This window comes from Centruroides vittatus, unplaced genomic scaffold, assembly GCF_030686945.1.
Source record: "Centruroides vittatus isolate TY-2023 unplaced genomic scaffold, ASM3068694v2 contig_943, whole genome shotgun sequence".
NCBI classification, from domain to species: Eukaryota; Metazoa; Arthropoda; class Arachnida; order Scorpiones; family Buthidae; genus Centruroides; species Centruroides vittatus.
The window spans coordinates 304,231-320,508 of NW_027122626.1; the positions used below are offsets into that span (position 1 = coordinate 304,231).

General features: G+C 30.7%; 1 protein-coding gene across 2 annotated transcripts in view; it reads right to left on the minus strand.

The window, feature by feature from the left end:
• Window positions 1-7,063: 7,063 nt before the first annotated feature.
• Window positions 7,064-16,278, minus strand: part of LOC136985016 (homeobox protein cut-like 1) — a 223,805-nt gene continuing 214,590 nt past the window's right edge. For both annotated transcript variants that reach the window (XM_067282196.1, XM_067282194.1), the window contains exons 25-27: window positions 14,873-14,953; window positions 12,493-12,557; window positions 7,064-7,310 (exon numbers count right to left, since the gene is read on the minus strand). In XM_067282196.1, the coding sequence (XP_067138297.1) occupies window positions 7,265-7,310; window positions 12,493-12,557; window positions 14,873-14,953 (192 nt within the window). In that variant the 3' untranslated portion in view covers window positions 7,064-7,264. The remainder of the gene's footprint in view (window positions 7,311-12,492; window positions 12,558-14,872; window positions 14,954-16,278) is intronic.

Genomic DNA, 16,278 nt, shown 5'->3' on the forward strand with positions numbered 1-16,278 from the left:
AGCAATTTAAGTGTTTAATGCAGTTATATTCTGTATTTTCGCGAAAATACGGGCATGCTTAAGCGAAAATTGCATGTTTTGCGTGTTTTGAAACAACGCATGTCCTGCTTCCCTTGTAAGAGCATGCTGTTTATGAGTGAAAATTTGTTTGGATTTTTAAAGAGCACCACATTGCAGTGTCAATGTAAATTTAGTGTAAAGTATTTGCATATAGTAACTATCTCTGTGAAATCTCTGTGGCAACCATTATTAACAATAAAAAACCCAAATAAAAAACAAGTGATTCCGAAACTATAAAAGAGTTTTTAAAAATAGTGAGTTTTTTAAGTACGAGGGTAATCCCAAATGTAAGATCTCCTGTTTTTTTTAAATACAAAGAAACGTTTATACAAAAATAAAAATCATATCATTTTAAAGCTTGAACATTTATCTATTTTTCTACATAATCACCATTTCGATTGATGTATTTTTGTAGGTGCTGCAGCAGTTTTTGTATGCCCTTGTCATACCTGCTCGCCGCCACGTCGCGGGTCCCATCTTGTGCATACCTTCCGATATTGCAACTTTTCCGTTAAAATCCCATGAACTATGCTTGGGGAAAGCCCAATAACCAAAATGCAGAAATCATCCAGAGTGATCCGACGATCATCACGCATGTTTTGCTCAACCTTCGCGATTGTCTCGTCTGAAATTGACGGTCTCCCTCTTCCTTCTTCGTCGTGAATTTCAGTACGATCAGCTGCAAACTCCCTCTAGCACTTGAAGATGTTTTTGACATCTATGCACGACTCGCTACACACTTCCGCCAATTGGCAATGAATTTCAATCGGTTTAACACGACATGGCAGCAAGCTGGTATGACATGGGCATACAAAAATTGCCACAGCGCATACAAAAATGCATCGACCGAAATGGCGATTATGTAGAAAAATAGATAAATGTTTAAGCTTTAACATAATATGAACTTTATTTTTATTTAAACGTTTCTTTGTATTTAAAAAAAAAAATAGGAGACCTTACTTTTGGTTATCTTCAAAGTACCTTCGTACTTTGAAGATAATAGTAACATTTTCCTTCATCTTTAAGAATATTGTGAAGCCCGAGCGATACTCGAGCTCATGTGTTAAAAATATTATAAAAATGTCAAATCAAGGGATCAAGCTTTGATTCTGATGCTCGTAAATATTGGAAGAAAACCTTAAATAAAATTGAGAAATATTAAAATTATTAATCGAGAGAGAAATGTTTTTAATCTTAAAAGGAGATGCAGCGCTGATATTATGTATCAGACGGCCGGATGGCGAGCGGTAAAGGTGGCAGCCTACCGCTCTGGGGGACCCGGGATCGAATCCGAACGGGTCGAGTAATCCCCAGGAATTTTTCGGGGGGTGGTCCGTTCGGATATGTCGGGCCCCGTCCCTCACCACCCGGTCGCCCCATTGTGGGCCTGGCCGAACCCATAATGGGCCTACTAAAAGAGGCCCTCTTAGTGCCCACAGGGCGGAAAGAGTTAAAAATAAATAAAATAAAGATATTATGTATCAGACTTATAAGAATTCGAAACAATTGAATGCGAGCAGAAGTTTCAAGTTGCGATTAATTTCCCTTGATCGGATTAAAACACAGTGTCGAATTTAAAACCTTTAGTAGCTGGAAATGGTCGGTCATCTGCCTAGATACAGGAAACCGACCAATCGGGAGCTGGAGATCCAAGGAAGAGGAATCTTATAAAAACCTGGATCTCAAGGGCAAAGCAGACTTGTCTCTGCCTTGTGAAGACTTCTCCCGGCTTCTGTCCGTGTCGACTACTGTTCAGACTTTTCCCAGCTGACAACTATAATCCACTGTCCAGACTTTTCCCTGCCTCTACGAGTGGACACCATCCGACTGAACTTCGGGCTTTCACCATTCGTCACAACCTCCCACGGTCGAGCATCAACTGTCTGCCCCGGGGCCAACAATCGAACCATCGAGAGCCACCAGAAGACAAGACACGCAGGACACACTAGATTATAAGACTTAGTGTAAATAAACGGGTTTGTTTGTCACTGCAGCTATTTGCCTCACTTTCCTTCACCCCACATACGGTAAGTCCTGACATTTGGATATCACGAATTCGGCAACCTCACAATATGCTCTTACCTACCGTATTTCCAGTAGGTATGCATATACAATGGCGTATCATAGCATACATTTACAGTGCAAGAAGGCGATTATGAATAAAACAGTAGGTTTTTCAATTTCAATTAGCGAAAATTGTCAACAGAAAGCTAAATTTTATGCTATCTACTGGAACAATTCACAGCGTTTTGTGTCATATAGTTCTCGGAGAGTATATGCCTTCTCTATAATCCCAATTATGTAACCGGTGCCCTGACGTACGCCTCTAGGCACATGTTACATAATTGATATTTACGAGAAACTGTAACAACTGTTTTTAATAATTCAAAGTAGCATTTTTGCTGCATCATTTTCGATAAAAGTTTCTTCCTAATTTACAGATTGCATTAAAATGAGTCAAACTTTGCTTATAATTTCTGAAAACAATATTGAAACGATTTATGATGAGAGTAAGATTATCAGATAAAAACACACTAACGTAATAAAGATGACTCAGATATATAATTCCTTAAGATTTATTTTCATAAAATAAAAAACTAGGTTAATGTTACCTTAGGTTTTTTAGTTTAGGTACCTTAGTTATTTTCTATTCATATGTCTGTTTCTATGTAGAACATTATGTCTTAAACACAAAATGCAGGCTTATGGTCATTTAGTATATAAATGATATTACGAGAAAGAGTTTCAAAGTTCAATAAATACTACAGGTATACCTCGCCTTACGTCGGTAATTGGTTCCAGGAGACGTAAGTCGACGACGAGACATAAGGAGACGTAAGTTCGCAGGCGACGTAAGTCGAATTTACTTGTGTATTTACGACATAAGTCGAAACTACGGTGGAAAACGCCAATAATGAGCACTTAAAGACCGCTAAGTAAGACGACAACACGGAAACACAGATGTTTTCGTGTTTTGTTCTCTAGAATTTATGATGATTGTATTAACATTTACTGTAAATGTACATATTTTAATATGATTTTATGTGCTTTTAACGCTTTTCTAGTGATATTACGACTCAATATTTGTGGCGGACGGATGTAAAGTCGAATAAAATGACTTAAACTTGATTTTTATTTTTCCATATACTTTTTTGACAAAGACGTATAATCGAGAACGACGTAACTCGTTGTATACCTACTGTATATTCGATTGGCATCAGGTTGAACGTCGACCTCTCCCGCGAGCCGAAAAGTCTAGGATTGTCACCTGGAGACAAGGATTGACCAATCGGAAAGTGATGAGGAATATCGTCGATCAATCGGATTGCGGGATCAGAGAGAGAACCTTTAAAAATTCGTGTCTCAAGGACACAAAGTTCTTCCCCAAAATCCAAGTTCCGTTCCCGAAAATTTAAACTTATAGACTAAAAGTTCACTTCTCGGATCCGTCCTCCCTGGCCGGTCAGCTTACTCTCAGGAGTTACACTCCAGTCGTATTAAAATTTTAAGTTTCCTGTGTCGTGTTTCCCGAGCGGCCCTGACTGATGGATTAACCTCAGCCGACCCTAAGTTTTCACCTGATCCGATATTTAATCGGACAAATAGAGCCCCGTGACCATCGACTCTTAAGACAAATCAGCGAAATTCGGACAATCTCCGGATTCCCTCTTTAGACCGATCTTTATAAGAACTGAATCTTTTATGGGAGAAAATAGATAGAAATTTTGTAAGCATGTCTTTATTCAATTAAACAGGTTCTCACGTAAATGCTAATCCTGACTCGGTGTCCAAAGCGCACTCACATATGATCTTCCGACCCGCTTGTCGTCCTAGCGTAAATTTTGGCAATTTTTGGGTTAAATCGGCGACCTCGCAATCATTAAGTTTTTCTTCTAATTTTTACCTGTTGTTATTTAATGTATGTAGTAACGCACTTTTTAATCATCTGTTTACTATCAATTAAGGATTTTGTAAATATGTATGAGGTGGCCTTCCTCGTCATTTTAAAGATAATAAGCCCAAGATGGCTGGCTAAAGGTATTTTATGATTGAATAATGATTAAATAGATGTTTCGAAGTTACTAAGCAAAAGTGTAATTATTTCTGAACTGACATCCAGAGATGGTAACAAGGACTACTGAAACTGGTCCTTGTTTCAGAATTCAATATAAGAAAATAGTTTGATGGATGATGAAATTTATAATTATTTAAAAGGAAACTGGAACAGTTTCCTTTTAAATAATCTGGACATCTGGAACAGTTTTTCGTGTTTTCCACACACGAAAAAAACATTTTAAAATTTGATAAATTTTTGACGAAAACATTAGTGCTAAATAATTCTCTAATTATTTCTATGATCTTTAATAGTGAATTTGCTAATATATAATTGGCAATAGACGATTACACCATAACATTCTTTCCTTATAAATTCGATGATTGTTAATTTTGTGTAATTTTGTTAAATTCGTAAACACGGGAAATTTTAATGCAACTAATACTTTCACAAATGTAAAGAATTGATGTAATTTTTGCTTGTAAATACTGATTAAAATGTACATTTTATTTTAATGTTTGATTTCTCAGAAAACGTGCTCAAACTTTTCAGTACAAAAAGTTTTCTAAAATATTTTATTTAATATTATTATTATTATAAAACATTAAGATATATTCTAACTTATTTAATTTATTTCTACCGAAAATTTCGAATAAAAAATAAATGAAGTATAGATTTTAGAAGAAAACTTTTTTTATTTAATCTATGAAAAACTTTTTGCTATAAATCCCGCAGAGTATTCTCCTTTTTGCTTAATGTTACCTTAGGTAGCCAAGATGGCGGCTCGTCTCTAATTCCAGCAAGGAAACAGTGGGACGCACGTTCTAACCTAACCTATTCTAATAAATTACCATAATTATTAGCAACCAAATTATTAGAATAGGTTAGGTTAGGTTAGGTTAGAACGTGCGTCCCACTGTTTCCTTGCTGGAATTAGAGACGAACCGCCATCTTGGTTACCTAAGGTAACATTAACCATAACAATATATAAAACAAAACTAATGTTTATGAATAGGATTGAAATAATAAAATGTCAGAAAGAATGCAGAAGTAATATGTCAAAAAACACTCAATTTTAATTAATATTTTTTATTCCTTTTATTAATTATAAATAAACTTACAAAATTGATCATACATCTTTCTGTTTTTGTTGCTGTTAAATTATTTTGATGAGATTATAAAATAATTAAAATATGCATTTCTTATACTCCAAAGTATAGATCTAAATAATATAGCAAGAAATATTATTTTGCTTGAAGATTACTCACTCAGCAATTTAAATGTTATTGTTTTCAAACACTGCTAGAATTTGATCTTCCAAATTCTTTTATGATAAAATCTACATTCATATTGTTAAATTTACCAGTTATGAACAATTTAAATAACTTAAAATTTTTCTTAAAGTATACTTTTAATTACTTAAAAACCTGTTAATAATTCATTCAGAAAAAGCATTTATAATGATATATAATAATATATAATTAAATCTAATGCTAATACTTCATATTCCATACAAATATAAAAAAAATTAAATCAAATATAACCAATTACATAGTAGATGTTTTGCTATCAGCATCTTTAAGATATGTCTATATTTAAAACATATTATAAATAATAGAATAGTCAAATACAAACTTAGTAAATTTAATGGAATGCAATAATATTTTTAAATATAATTATAAGATTTAATTTAAAATTCATCAAAAATCAAATCATTTTACTTTTGTAGTTGTTAATGTTTCATCCTGAATACAATAAGTATCAATATAATAGCAAAGAATTTCTAATCCAGTTATAACAACATAGACATTAATTAATCTGATTCTGTTAGATATATGCCAAACAAACTGCTGCATTATTATAGCCGGATAAATATTCTGGCAGTACATTTGGAATAATCCACTTATACTGAAAAACTTCTAAATATTTTTATCATCTTGTTTTCATTATATCTTGAAAATTTATTTTTAAGATTTAATATAACATTTCTAATATATGCACATTTTATAGTTTGAAATGTAATTTTTACATAATATATCTTATAATAAAGAACACTTTAAACAATTGATTTTTAATGGTCAGAGAATGAAATTAATTTTCTAAAATATTGTGTAATATCTACACAATACTATTCTTGTTATAGAACAAATACAGTTAAATGCTTTAATAGATAAAAATTAAATTTTAATTTCTAAAACTTGTATTTTGAATGTTTGAAAAAAAAAAAATGATTATATCTGCATTAAAAGTTTGTTGATAAAAAATAAAACTAGTTTTCATTGATGTATTTTTGCATTCTATCAAATCCATCTACACTTAATATGCAAGTTTGTCTCATTTATGTAAATGCTTCATTCTATAAATTTGTATGCAATGTCTAGTTTTACGGGAGTTAGAATTTGTTTTTGATAATGTACTTGACAATTAACAGTGTAATTACTTTGATAAGAGCACAATTAGAAAAAAAATAAGAAAAATGAAAAATATATCAATTCACTGTTGTTATTTTTTTTACGTATATGTATCACTATCAGAATTATCATCATTGTCCTAATAAAATAAATTTAGTTAAAGTAAACTATTGATAGAATTTAATTACTGTATTTTTATAAGTTTGTAAATATATTTTAATGAAAAATATTTGCATATAAGTTTATATAAGTTGGGAGTATCTATATTTTTTTCAAATACTAAATGTATTAATGTTGTCTTGTAGTTTAAATATGTTCATTTTGATTATTAAAGTATTCAAATAGCTATATATAGTTGAGTTTAATACATAATTATATAAAGGATCATAGGTTTAGTATACATGATAGACTACTCAGTAACAAATAGGTTTTTAAACATTACAATGCTATTTATTGTGATGAAACTTGTGATAACTCTTTTCATTTGAAATTTTGAAAAATGAATTCAAACATTTAAAAAGTCATAATTTTGAAACATATTGAAAATTTATAATTTAATAGAGGATTAATTATTTACTTTCTAAGAATTCTAATATTTAATTTTCTTAATTTTATTGTATTTACACAGATAAAAACTAACTTTTGATTTATTAATTATCAAATTTTCAACACAGATATAATCATTTTTTAAAATAAACTAAATATTAGAATTATATTTTTTGTTAATATTATCATTCATTTATATCATGGTTTCTCCATGAACTTTTTCCATATGTTCAGCAAATCTGAAATAGAAATATATTTATTAATATTAAATTCACAGTATAAAAACTATTGAAAATTCATAAATAAATGAAATAGTTTTAATTTTCATATTAAATTCAGAACACAAATCTATATCTGTATTAAAAACAAAAGTTCATCACTGCCGCACGCAAATAACGTAAATTTAAAAATTAATTTGATTTAAAATTTGAAAATTTCAAAACAACTTTTAAACGATTTTAAAAACATTGAAACCAAAACCAAAATTAATAAAAACCAGTTTTAATTATTATTTTATTTTTAGTTTTAATTAACTGACTACCTAGTATTAGTTAATAAGTAAATCCAAATTAAAAAATTCTTATTGCATTATATTTATGTTTGACATATTCACATATATTGGATTTACTTGAAGATAAAATGCATTTTTTTTTTTTTTCAAGATTTAGTATATCTTAATTTGATGTAATATGTCATAATTAGCAAACTCTAATACTATGCATCTTATTTTCCCTGTCAATAATTTTATTACATTAGTGATTTTATTAGAAAAATATTTGAGCTAAGCTGACCTCTTCAATATTTTCTATTACAATCTTGTTAGTTTATTGTATTGATAGTAATGTGGTAAGTACTTGGATGAAAATCACAAAAACAGTTGTTCAGTAATCTTTCAAGAAGTGGTACATTTCTGGTGCTTCAAATGACACTGAGGTAAGGTGACCAGACATCCCACTTTTGGCAGGACAGTCCCAATTTTTAACAATTTGTCCTGTGTTGCATGGCATTTTAAAAAAGTCCCGAGTTTTGGAAAGATTAAGTTTTTGTCAATTATGTGTCATAAACTTATGTCTTATGTTTAAGATTTGTAAAGATCATTTTGTATCACACGTATCAGTATCAAGGTGTGCATAAGCATCGGAAATAAAGAATGTTGCACTGACAAAATCCTTTGTGTTCGTGGCAGACCGACAGAAAATGTTTTGGGGTGTGCAGCTTCAGCAATGTTCACAGGCTGTCCAAACAAGCAAACATTTTGTTCATTGCATGTTACATGGCGCAGAGCTATCGTCTGTTCCTGTCTTAGAAAGTTAGTGACTAGCTACAGTAAGCACATTGGCTTGCAAAGTTCTCTTGCTAGTGGTGGGGCTGGGGTTCATTTTGGTTAACGACAGTATTATATAATAAAAAAATTACAATAATAAAGTGACACTCAAGGAAAATTTAGAGGAAAAGTAATACAAGTTAGTATTATTATTATTTAGAAAGAAATACAAAAGGATTAAAATAATTGTTAAAATATAGTTTGTCACAGTTGCTTTAAAAACTTTATGACTATTTCAAAGATTTTTAAAGATTTATAATAGTGTATATATTTATTATCTTGTAAATTTTACATATGTTAAAATTTAAAAATATATAATACAATTTTTATGTCCTTTGATAACAAAATTTGGTTGTTCCAGAACAATTTTTTTCAACAAGACAACCACTCTCCCCGTGAATTTTGTCCCGCTTCATCCATGTTAAAATCTGGTCACACTGAGGATGATTGCATATGGAAAGATTGAGCATTTGTGAGGGTTCCAATACCAAGTGTTTGAAATCAGGATGAATGAGAGGTGAAGGGTCATATGTGGGTATGACAGAAACATTGACACTGATACTGGTCTCCTTCACAAAAAAAGTATTTATTGTGAGAAAGAAAAACCTTACACTTTTGCTGTAACAATTGTAACAATCCCAAATGTTGGTAGGAAAGAGTCTTAGGGAAAAAAGTCACTATACAGTGTCATTTCTGAGATGCTTGAGTTTTCCTCAGCTGACCAAGCAAAGGTGCTAGCTAGTCAGTGTTCAAATTTACATCAGATAACCAGCATGTTGGATATTAGGGATCCAGATGGTCAATGGTTCTTCAGCTGATGGTATTTTAGCACTTGTCAATGAAGAGGCATAGCAATCAATGCTACCTGGACCCTCAAGATCTTCAGATGAACAAATAATGGATCAGAAAGTGGATTCTGCCAAAAAATGTGATGGATCATGATAATGAAGTTTTTCCTTTTGATAGGATTAGATCTTAACAGAAGAAAGTACATATGGGGGAAGGTCTTGGTAGAAGAACATATGAAAAGAGGATCTTGGAGAAAGAACTGATCTTCATGGAATATCACATCTTCTTGTGATGAACTAATAGATATTTGCCAAAGAACTTTGTATCCCTGAGACACAGATTTTTATTGTTTTCTGTTTCTGATCATCCATTTCAATTGATTGCTTTTCCCCAATCTCATTTTCCAAGTGATTGCTCACCCATTGCTAAGTGTAATGACATCTCAACTCAGATCATAGGATAAAAGTCAAAATTCAACATTTTATCTGATTTTAAGCAGAGATGATCAGTCCTAGGACACTTATATTGTTTATACTTTTTGCATTGTGTTTCTTAATACAAAAAAATATTTCTATCTTTTTTCAAAAATATTTTAGTGCAAATTTTAGTGAGTGGTCCAGAGCCTCACATATTGAATCCAGTGTCAGAGGTTTCAGTGGACTTGGATATCATGCAAAATATTGATATATAACTTAGTTTGTTGTGCAAAAAATATTGAATATATTTATGGAACAGTTTTGTTGATATATGCTTTGTATTAAGTAACACGTACAATCTGCAAACATTACATTTTCAATACAGCACAGCATTATAGAGATTAAAAAATGCAGACAAAAATTTACAATAAAATATACAGAATAAATTAACAATACTTTCTTAACAATGACTCTAACACTTGTATAAATTGGATGACTTGGAGAATTGTTTGATTGTGTTAGTGGCATTATGAAAGCAAGGCTCTTTGTTTTAGGAAATGTTGGTATGATATCATACTACAATGTCTCTTCCAGCTCTTCCAGGATAACCTGCATTTAAGATGAACATTAATTTATTGATAGTTGGAGACACTTTTCGAAAAGCCTACAAATGATTTTATCATTCTAACCAAATTGTATTTGGAATTTAAGTTGAGACATCTCACACATATTGAACTTTTGTGATATAAATAATTTTTCTTGTACAGTAAAAGCTCAATATAACAGACCACCACAGAACCAAAGAAACTGGTCAGTTATAATAAAAGTCCGTTTTATCATAATTACATGTTATTATGGACTTGTCCATTATATTGAAAAGTCCATTACTAAATGGTAGAATCACATTAGAATGGATTTCAATAACAGACCTGAAGAAAATATTTGCAGATCACAAATTTTTTTCCAGGTCCAGAGACCAAATCAATGTATTTTTACTTCTTTTCAGCAGATCTGTTATTGAGAATATACGGGGATTCTACTATATATAGATAGTAATACAGTAGAGCGTCGTTAATTGGAACGTCGGTAATTGAAATGGCCGGAAATTGGAACGATTTTCAGTCGGACTGTGTCGTGCTGAATCGAACGTTTTTGATACTAAATTTACTTCTAAAGTATAATTTTCATGTTTTTTATATTCTTCAATATATTTATTTTGTTTGTACAAAATAAAGAAATAATTTTTAACGATACGATAGCCTCGATTATTATTATAAAAATTTTCGTTAAGCTTAAAATCGACGAAAATTCAACATGAAGCGACACGCAACGGAGAAAAATTCAACAGGAAGCGATACGCAATGGAGAAAAATTTGAACATTGGACAGGTTAATATATTTTTTCGTACAAAGTCGGAAATTGGAACAAATGACTAATTGGAACAACCCCAGTCCCCAATTGACGCCAATTTTCGACGCTCTACTGTAATGATTTGTCCATTACTATACATTGATATTATGGACAAAATTTCAATTGCAAAATATATAAGCCAAATTTTTATTAAATTTGTAAAAACAATATATGTTTCTATCAGGAAATCTGAAATATAAATCTAAATCTTTGTGTTTTCTTTTATGATCCATGCAGGGCCGGATTTACATAAGGGCATTTGGGGCCTGTGCCCAGAGCCCCCACAAAATAGGGACCCCACAAAACTAAAACTTTTCTATTACCGCGACAGCTTAGTGTGGCCTAATCATGAGGGCAACAGGCAGAGAAAACCAAACCCGAGAAAAAGTCTATGAAACATCGGAAAATTTCGGGAAAAAATTTCACATAGGTATTTTTCAGTTAAATTAAAATAATTAGTTTTACACAATAAAATATATGTATGTTTACAATAACCTTATTTTAAAATGAAATTTACAACTTCCTAGTTGAAATCTAATTGAAAGTACAGTATTTTGTGTAAATTTTCTTAATCATCAAATTTGCCTATTCTTAAAGGGGGGATCCCCACCGAATTTGTGCCCAGGGCCCCTGGATTGGTAAATCCGGCCCTGGATCCATGGCTTTGGTTTACGCAGCAAATGTATATTTAGTCAATTAACATAAAATGTAGATTTCTTTTATTCAAAATTTTGTGTAAAAATTTAAATTTTACATTTCTACGTATAATTCTTAAATTTTTCCAAATGACTGTAGTTTAATTTTAGGATTAGTAGAATGTTTTTTCAAATTGCTATTTATAGTACCAAATTTGCCTACAGCAAAATAATACACCAGAGCTAATAACTCATCTCACTTTCATCCTTTAGAATTGACAGTGGAGAGAGGAAAGAAAATGAATGTTGCTTATGATACTTTGTCATTTTACAGTAATTATAATATTTTGACTATTCATGGATAATCTGTATATGGCTAATTGGGAGTTTGGTACTACAAATGTAAATACTAGATAAGAATTTAAAATTTTTACAGAACTAAATTTTTTAATGCATTACATTGCTTCAGGAATTTAACATATGATTATTATTTTTATGTTCATTCATATATTTTGTTTTTTATTAATATAAGGGTGGATCAATAAATAACTAGCTAATAAGATATTCCATGCTGTTGATTTGACTGGTTATTTATTGATTAAAAGAAATTTAAAAAAAAAATGTTTAATTTTAAATAATTTATTTCTTAGTGAATTTCTCAAATTATAGATGATTTCTTTGCTTTAAAAGTTTCAAATCTTACAATAAAAACAATCATTATTAATTGTTAAAAAATCACTGATAAATAAATAAAAATTTATAATGTTATAAACAAACAGTTTAGTAAATCAACTTAAATAATTTTACTTAAAAATTATTGGAATTAATAATAAATTTCTTTACTTACCGAGCATTACATTCTGAAGATAGATCTCTTTTACATGATTCAGTATAAGCCAATTTATATAAAACCTGTATAATATACATATAGAATTACTAATAGAAATTGTAATAACTGAATTGATTATTAATTGAATATGGAGATGCAGTTAAAACTGAATTAGATAGATCTACTGTATGTCTGTTATAATTAATAAACCTTGATGTGATATTTATTGCATTCATAAAACCTTTATGTGATATTTATTGCATTCATAAAACCTTTATGTGACAATTAACCACTCTGGGACTTTTTATCATTGTATACAAGCATGCACTAAATGATGAACCAGTCTCTGATTAGACAGAAGGTTTCTCTGCTCTTAATAGAAAATGGCATCAATGTCAACTACAAAGTTGTAGAAAATGAGAATGTAGGTAATTTCAGTTTTCCTTCAATTCTGAAATACCAAATAGGCTTTCTCTGAAACAAGCTGTAAAAAAAGCTGCAGTGGTGCATACAGTGCCCCACTGTATGCACCACTGCATAACAGGGATGCAATAAAGAAGGAATTGAATGCAACATTTGCATAGTCATGGATAGGACTGAGTGATCCAAATGAATAATATAGGAAAATACCAAAATTCACTCATATGTACAGCAATTTCTTTGAGTTTACATACCTAAAATACCTGAAATTGGTTGCCTGTACTACCATAACAGATGACATTTTATTAGCCATGCAGAGTTCTGTAGTTTCAAAAGTACTGTATAATTAAAAGTAAAATGAAATAGTATCTTTAGTTTTGTTGGGTCTTAGAAATTTACCATTAAATATAGCAGAATTGGCAATTGCAATATCAATGCAAGAGTTAATTAATAAGTTTATGGTAAAGTTAAAAAGGAATCAGTACCTAAAATTTAGGGTTTATTTTTTTTTTAATTAAAAAATAATTTTGAATAATTTAAATTTTATTTTAAAAACATCTTAATTTCAAATACTTTGAGTTTATTTCAAGATGGGAATTCCTAAGTTTGTTATCTGATGAATTTTGAAACATTCATAATTTGAATTTGAATTTTAAGCCCCTAAATAAGTGTTCATTAATAGTATCCAAGGGTAAAAGACTCCTCAAAGCTTGAAATAATTTAATGTTTGTGTTGGTGATTTCAATGAATGGTGATTGCCATTATATCAATCTTCATAAAAGAGATGACAATTAGAGGTAAAAATGGCTCATAAATGGAAATACAGTCGACTTCACATAAGTCGACACCCCAAGGGAAAGTGAAAATGTGTCGAGTTATGCGATGTGACAACTAAAGCGAAGTTGGAAAAAAAACCATAAAATTACAATTAGGAAAATACAGTAGTGTGTTAAACAGTAGTATAGGCTTACAATACATTGTGTCCTCCATTTACAATTACTCTGTAGATGAAAAACTGAAAAATTTGTTTAGTGTTGTTTGTTTTGAGCACTTAACTGTCTCGACTTTCTTTTTCAACGATCACGAATGCCTTGAAAACATCATCTTCACAATTGTCAATTGTTGGCAGGTAACGTCCAAGGATTCTTAATGCCTCTAGCGTGAGAAAATGCAAAATTGGATTCTAGTGTGACGTTGATGTAGACTATATTTTCTTTTTGTTTATCCGTTATTATTTTATACATAAAAATACATAAAATGTTAAGGCATTTTTATTAATATGTATATATATATATTAATAAATCAATTATTAATAAATAAATCGACTCCCCCTCCGAAAAAAAAATGAGTTCGCACCACACGTCCAGAGTGAATTCATTTTTTCAGGAGGGGGTGACGACTTATCAGAGTGTGGGACAGCAAAAGTATGTAGACTTATTCAGTAATGACAAGTTAAATGGTGTCAAGTAAACCGGAGTTTTTTTAACATTAATGCCTATGTGAGTCGACCGGGACCACAAAACTGACTACTTAATCGATGGTGTTGAGTTATCCAGGTGTTGACTTATGCAGACTCGGCTGTATTTCAATTCAATTACTTTAAAATGAAGCTTGATGTTATTTTCTGATTGCTGTGCTGATATTATATAAGTGATCCTTTGATTCATTTACTACTATGTTCCATTTAATTTTCAAACTTTTTTGAAGCTTATAATGTTTCAACTGAAAATACTTGAAACATAATTAAATTTGTTCATTTATACATTGTTGTTTGTTTTGTGCTCACTAACACTCAATTTAACTCTCTTAAGTTTAATTATCTACTCTATGGTGTATGCTTGATTTAACCTGGACAGATACTTACATAGCCTTACATTAATAAAGTTAATTAAATTTTACATTAGATAATTTATGTAATACTAAAAAAGTAATTTTTTAAAACAATCTAAAGAAAATTTTTACTAATAGATGATATTACCAGAAATATTAAGCAATGCAACAAAAGAGTGTAGAAAAGTGTAATCATTCTTGCTGTTCTGTTTGATAAAATTATTTTCCCCTGAAAATAAAAACAGTGTATTAAATTCATAATAATGTGAACAAATTTATTTAAATATGAACATTTTTACTTTATTACCTTGGTCAAAAATTGTTAGACTAATTATTTATTTTAATAACATAGAAAAATATTAAAATATTCTATTTTTCTCAGTTTTTTTCTATTAATTAAGTTATTTCTTACGCACCAAAAATTTATTATTAAACTTTTCTTGATTTAATTTATAACTGAAAAAAATTGTTTGTAATAAATAAAAGTACCAAAATAAAGATATCTCAAGGAGAAAATCCAAAAACTGTTGTTAATAAAATGATGTAGGTCAATAAATTCTCACAAAAATAACCTAATAAGGCCAATTGTGGAAAAAATTAAAGCCCCTATGTTTTTCTTAGAAAAAAGGTTGCACCGTTATCTTTCCTCCCTACTGGAAGGCAGTATATTGGTTGCAAAGGATCCTACGGTAGTAGTTAAAGAGTTGCAAGACATAACTCTGATGGATGAGGAAGTGGGTACTATATTAGATTATGAGAGTATGTACCCATCCGTAAAAGTTGAGTCCTGTTTGGAAGTGCTAATGGAATCCTTATTTAAAGTAAACCCAGAGTTGTTACACCACAGGGACGATGTTTTGGAGATGGCTAACCTGGTATGCTGTGAATCCTTCTTTGGCTTCGAAGGCTATACTTACAAACAGAATAGGGGAGTTCCTATGGGAAGCCCTATGTCGGGGCTTCTATGCGAATTAGTGGTTAAGAAAATTGAAGAAAAAGTTCTGCACAGCTTCAGAAACAATATAGTTTACTACAAGAGATATGTTGACAATATCCTTATAATATGGAGAAGTAATCGGGGAATCAGTACCTTTATAGAAAGAATTAACGATAACGAAGACGGCCTACGTCTGAAACTAGAGCAGAAAAGTTCAGTAGAGGTACACTTCTTAGACATCAATATCACTTTTAAGAGAGGGCATCTATCCACTAAAGTGTATACTAAACCCACGCATAGCCCACTCTACATCCCGCCACAGTCAAATGATCCATTTCGTTATAAATTGGCAGCCTTTCGTACCTTAGTCAGGAGGGCTTTTACTTATTGCAATAACGTTATAGACAGGGTTAATGAAATCGACAGGATCATGCAAATAGCAGAGAACTTGGGCTACAAAAGAAATGTAATTAATGGTATCGTGAGGAAGTTTGAAAAGAGTGACACAAGAACCTCTAAACAAAGACCTAGTGGATATACTAAGTTTACATTCAACAAAAATGTACGGGGCATTATGAAGGAGATAGCGGACATTAAAAAATCAACATTGATTTTAA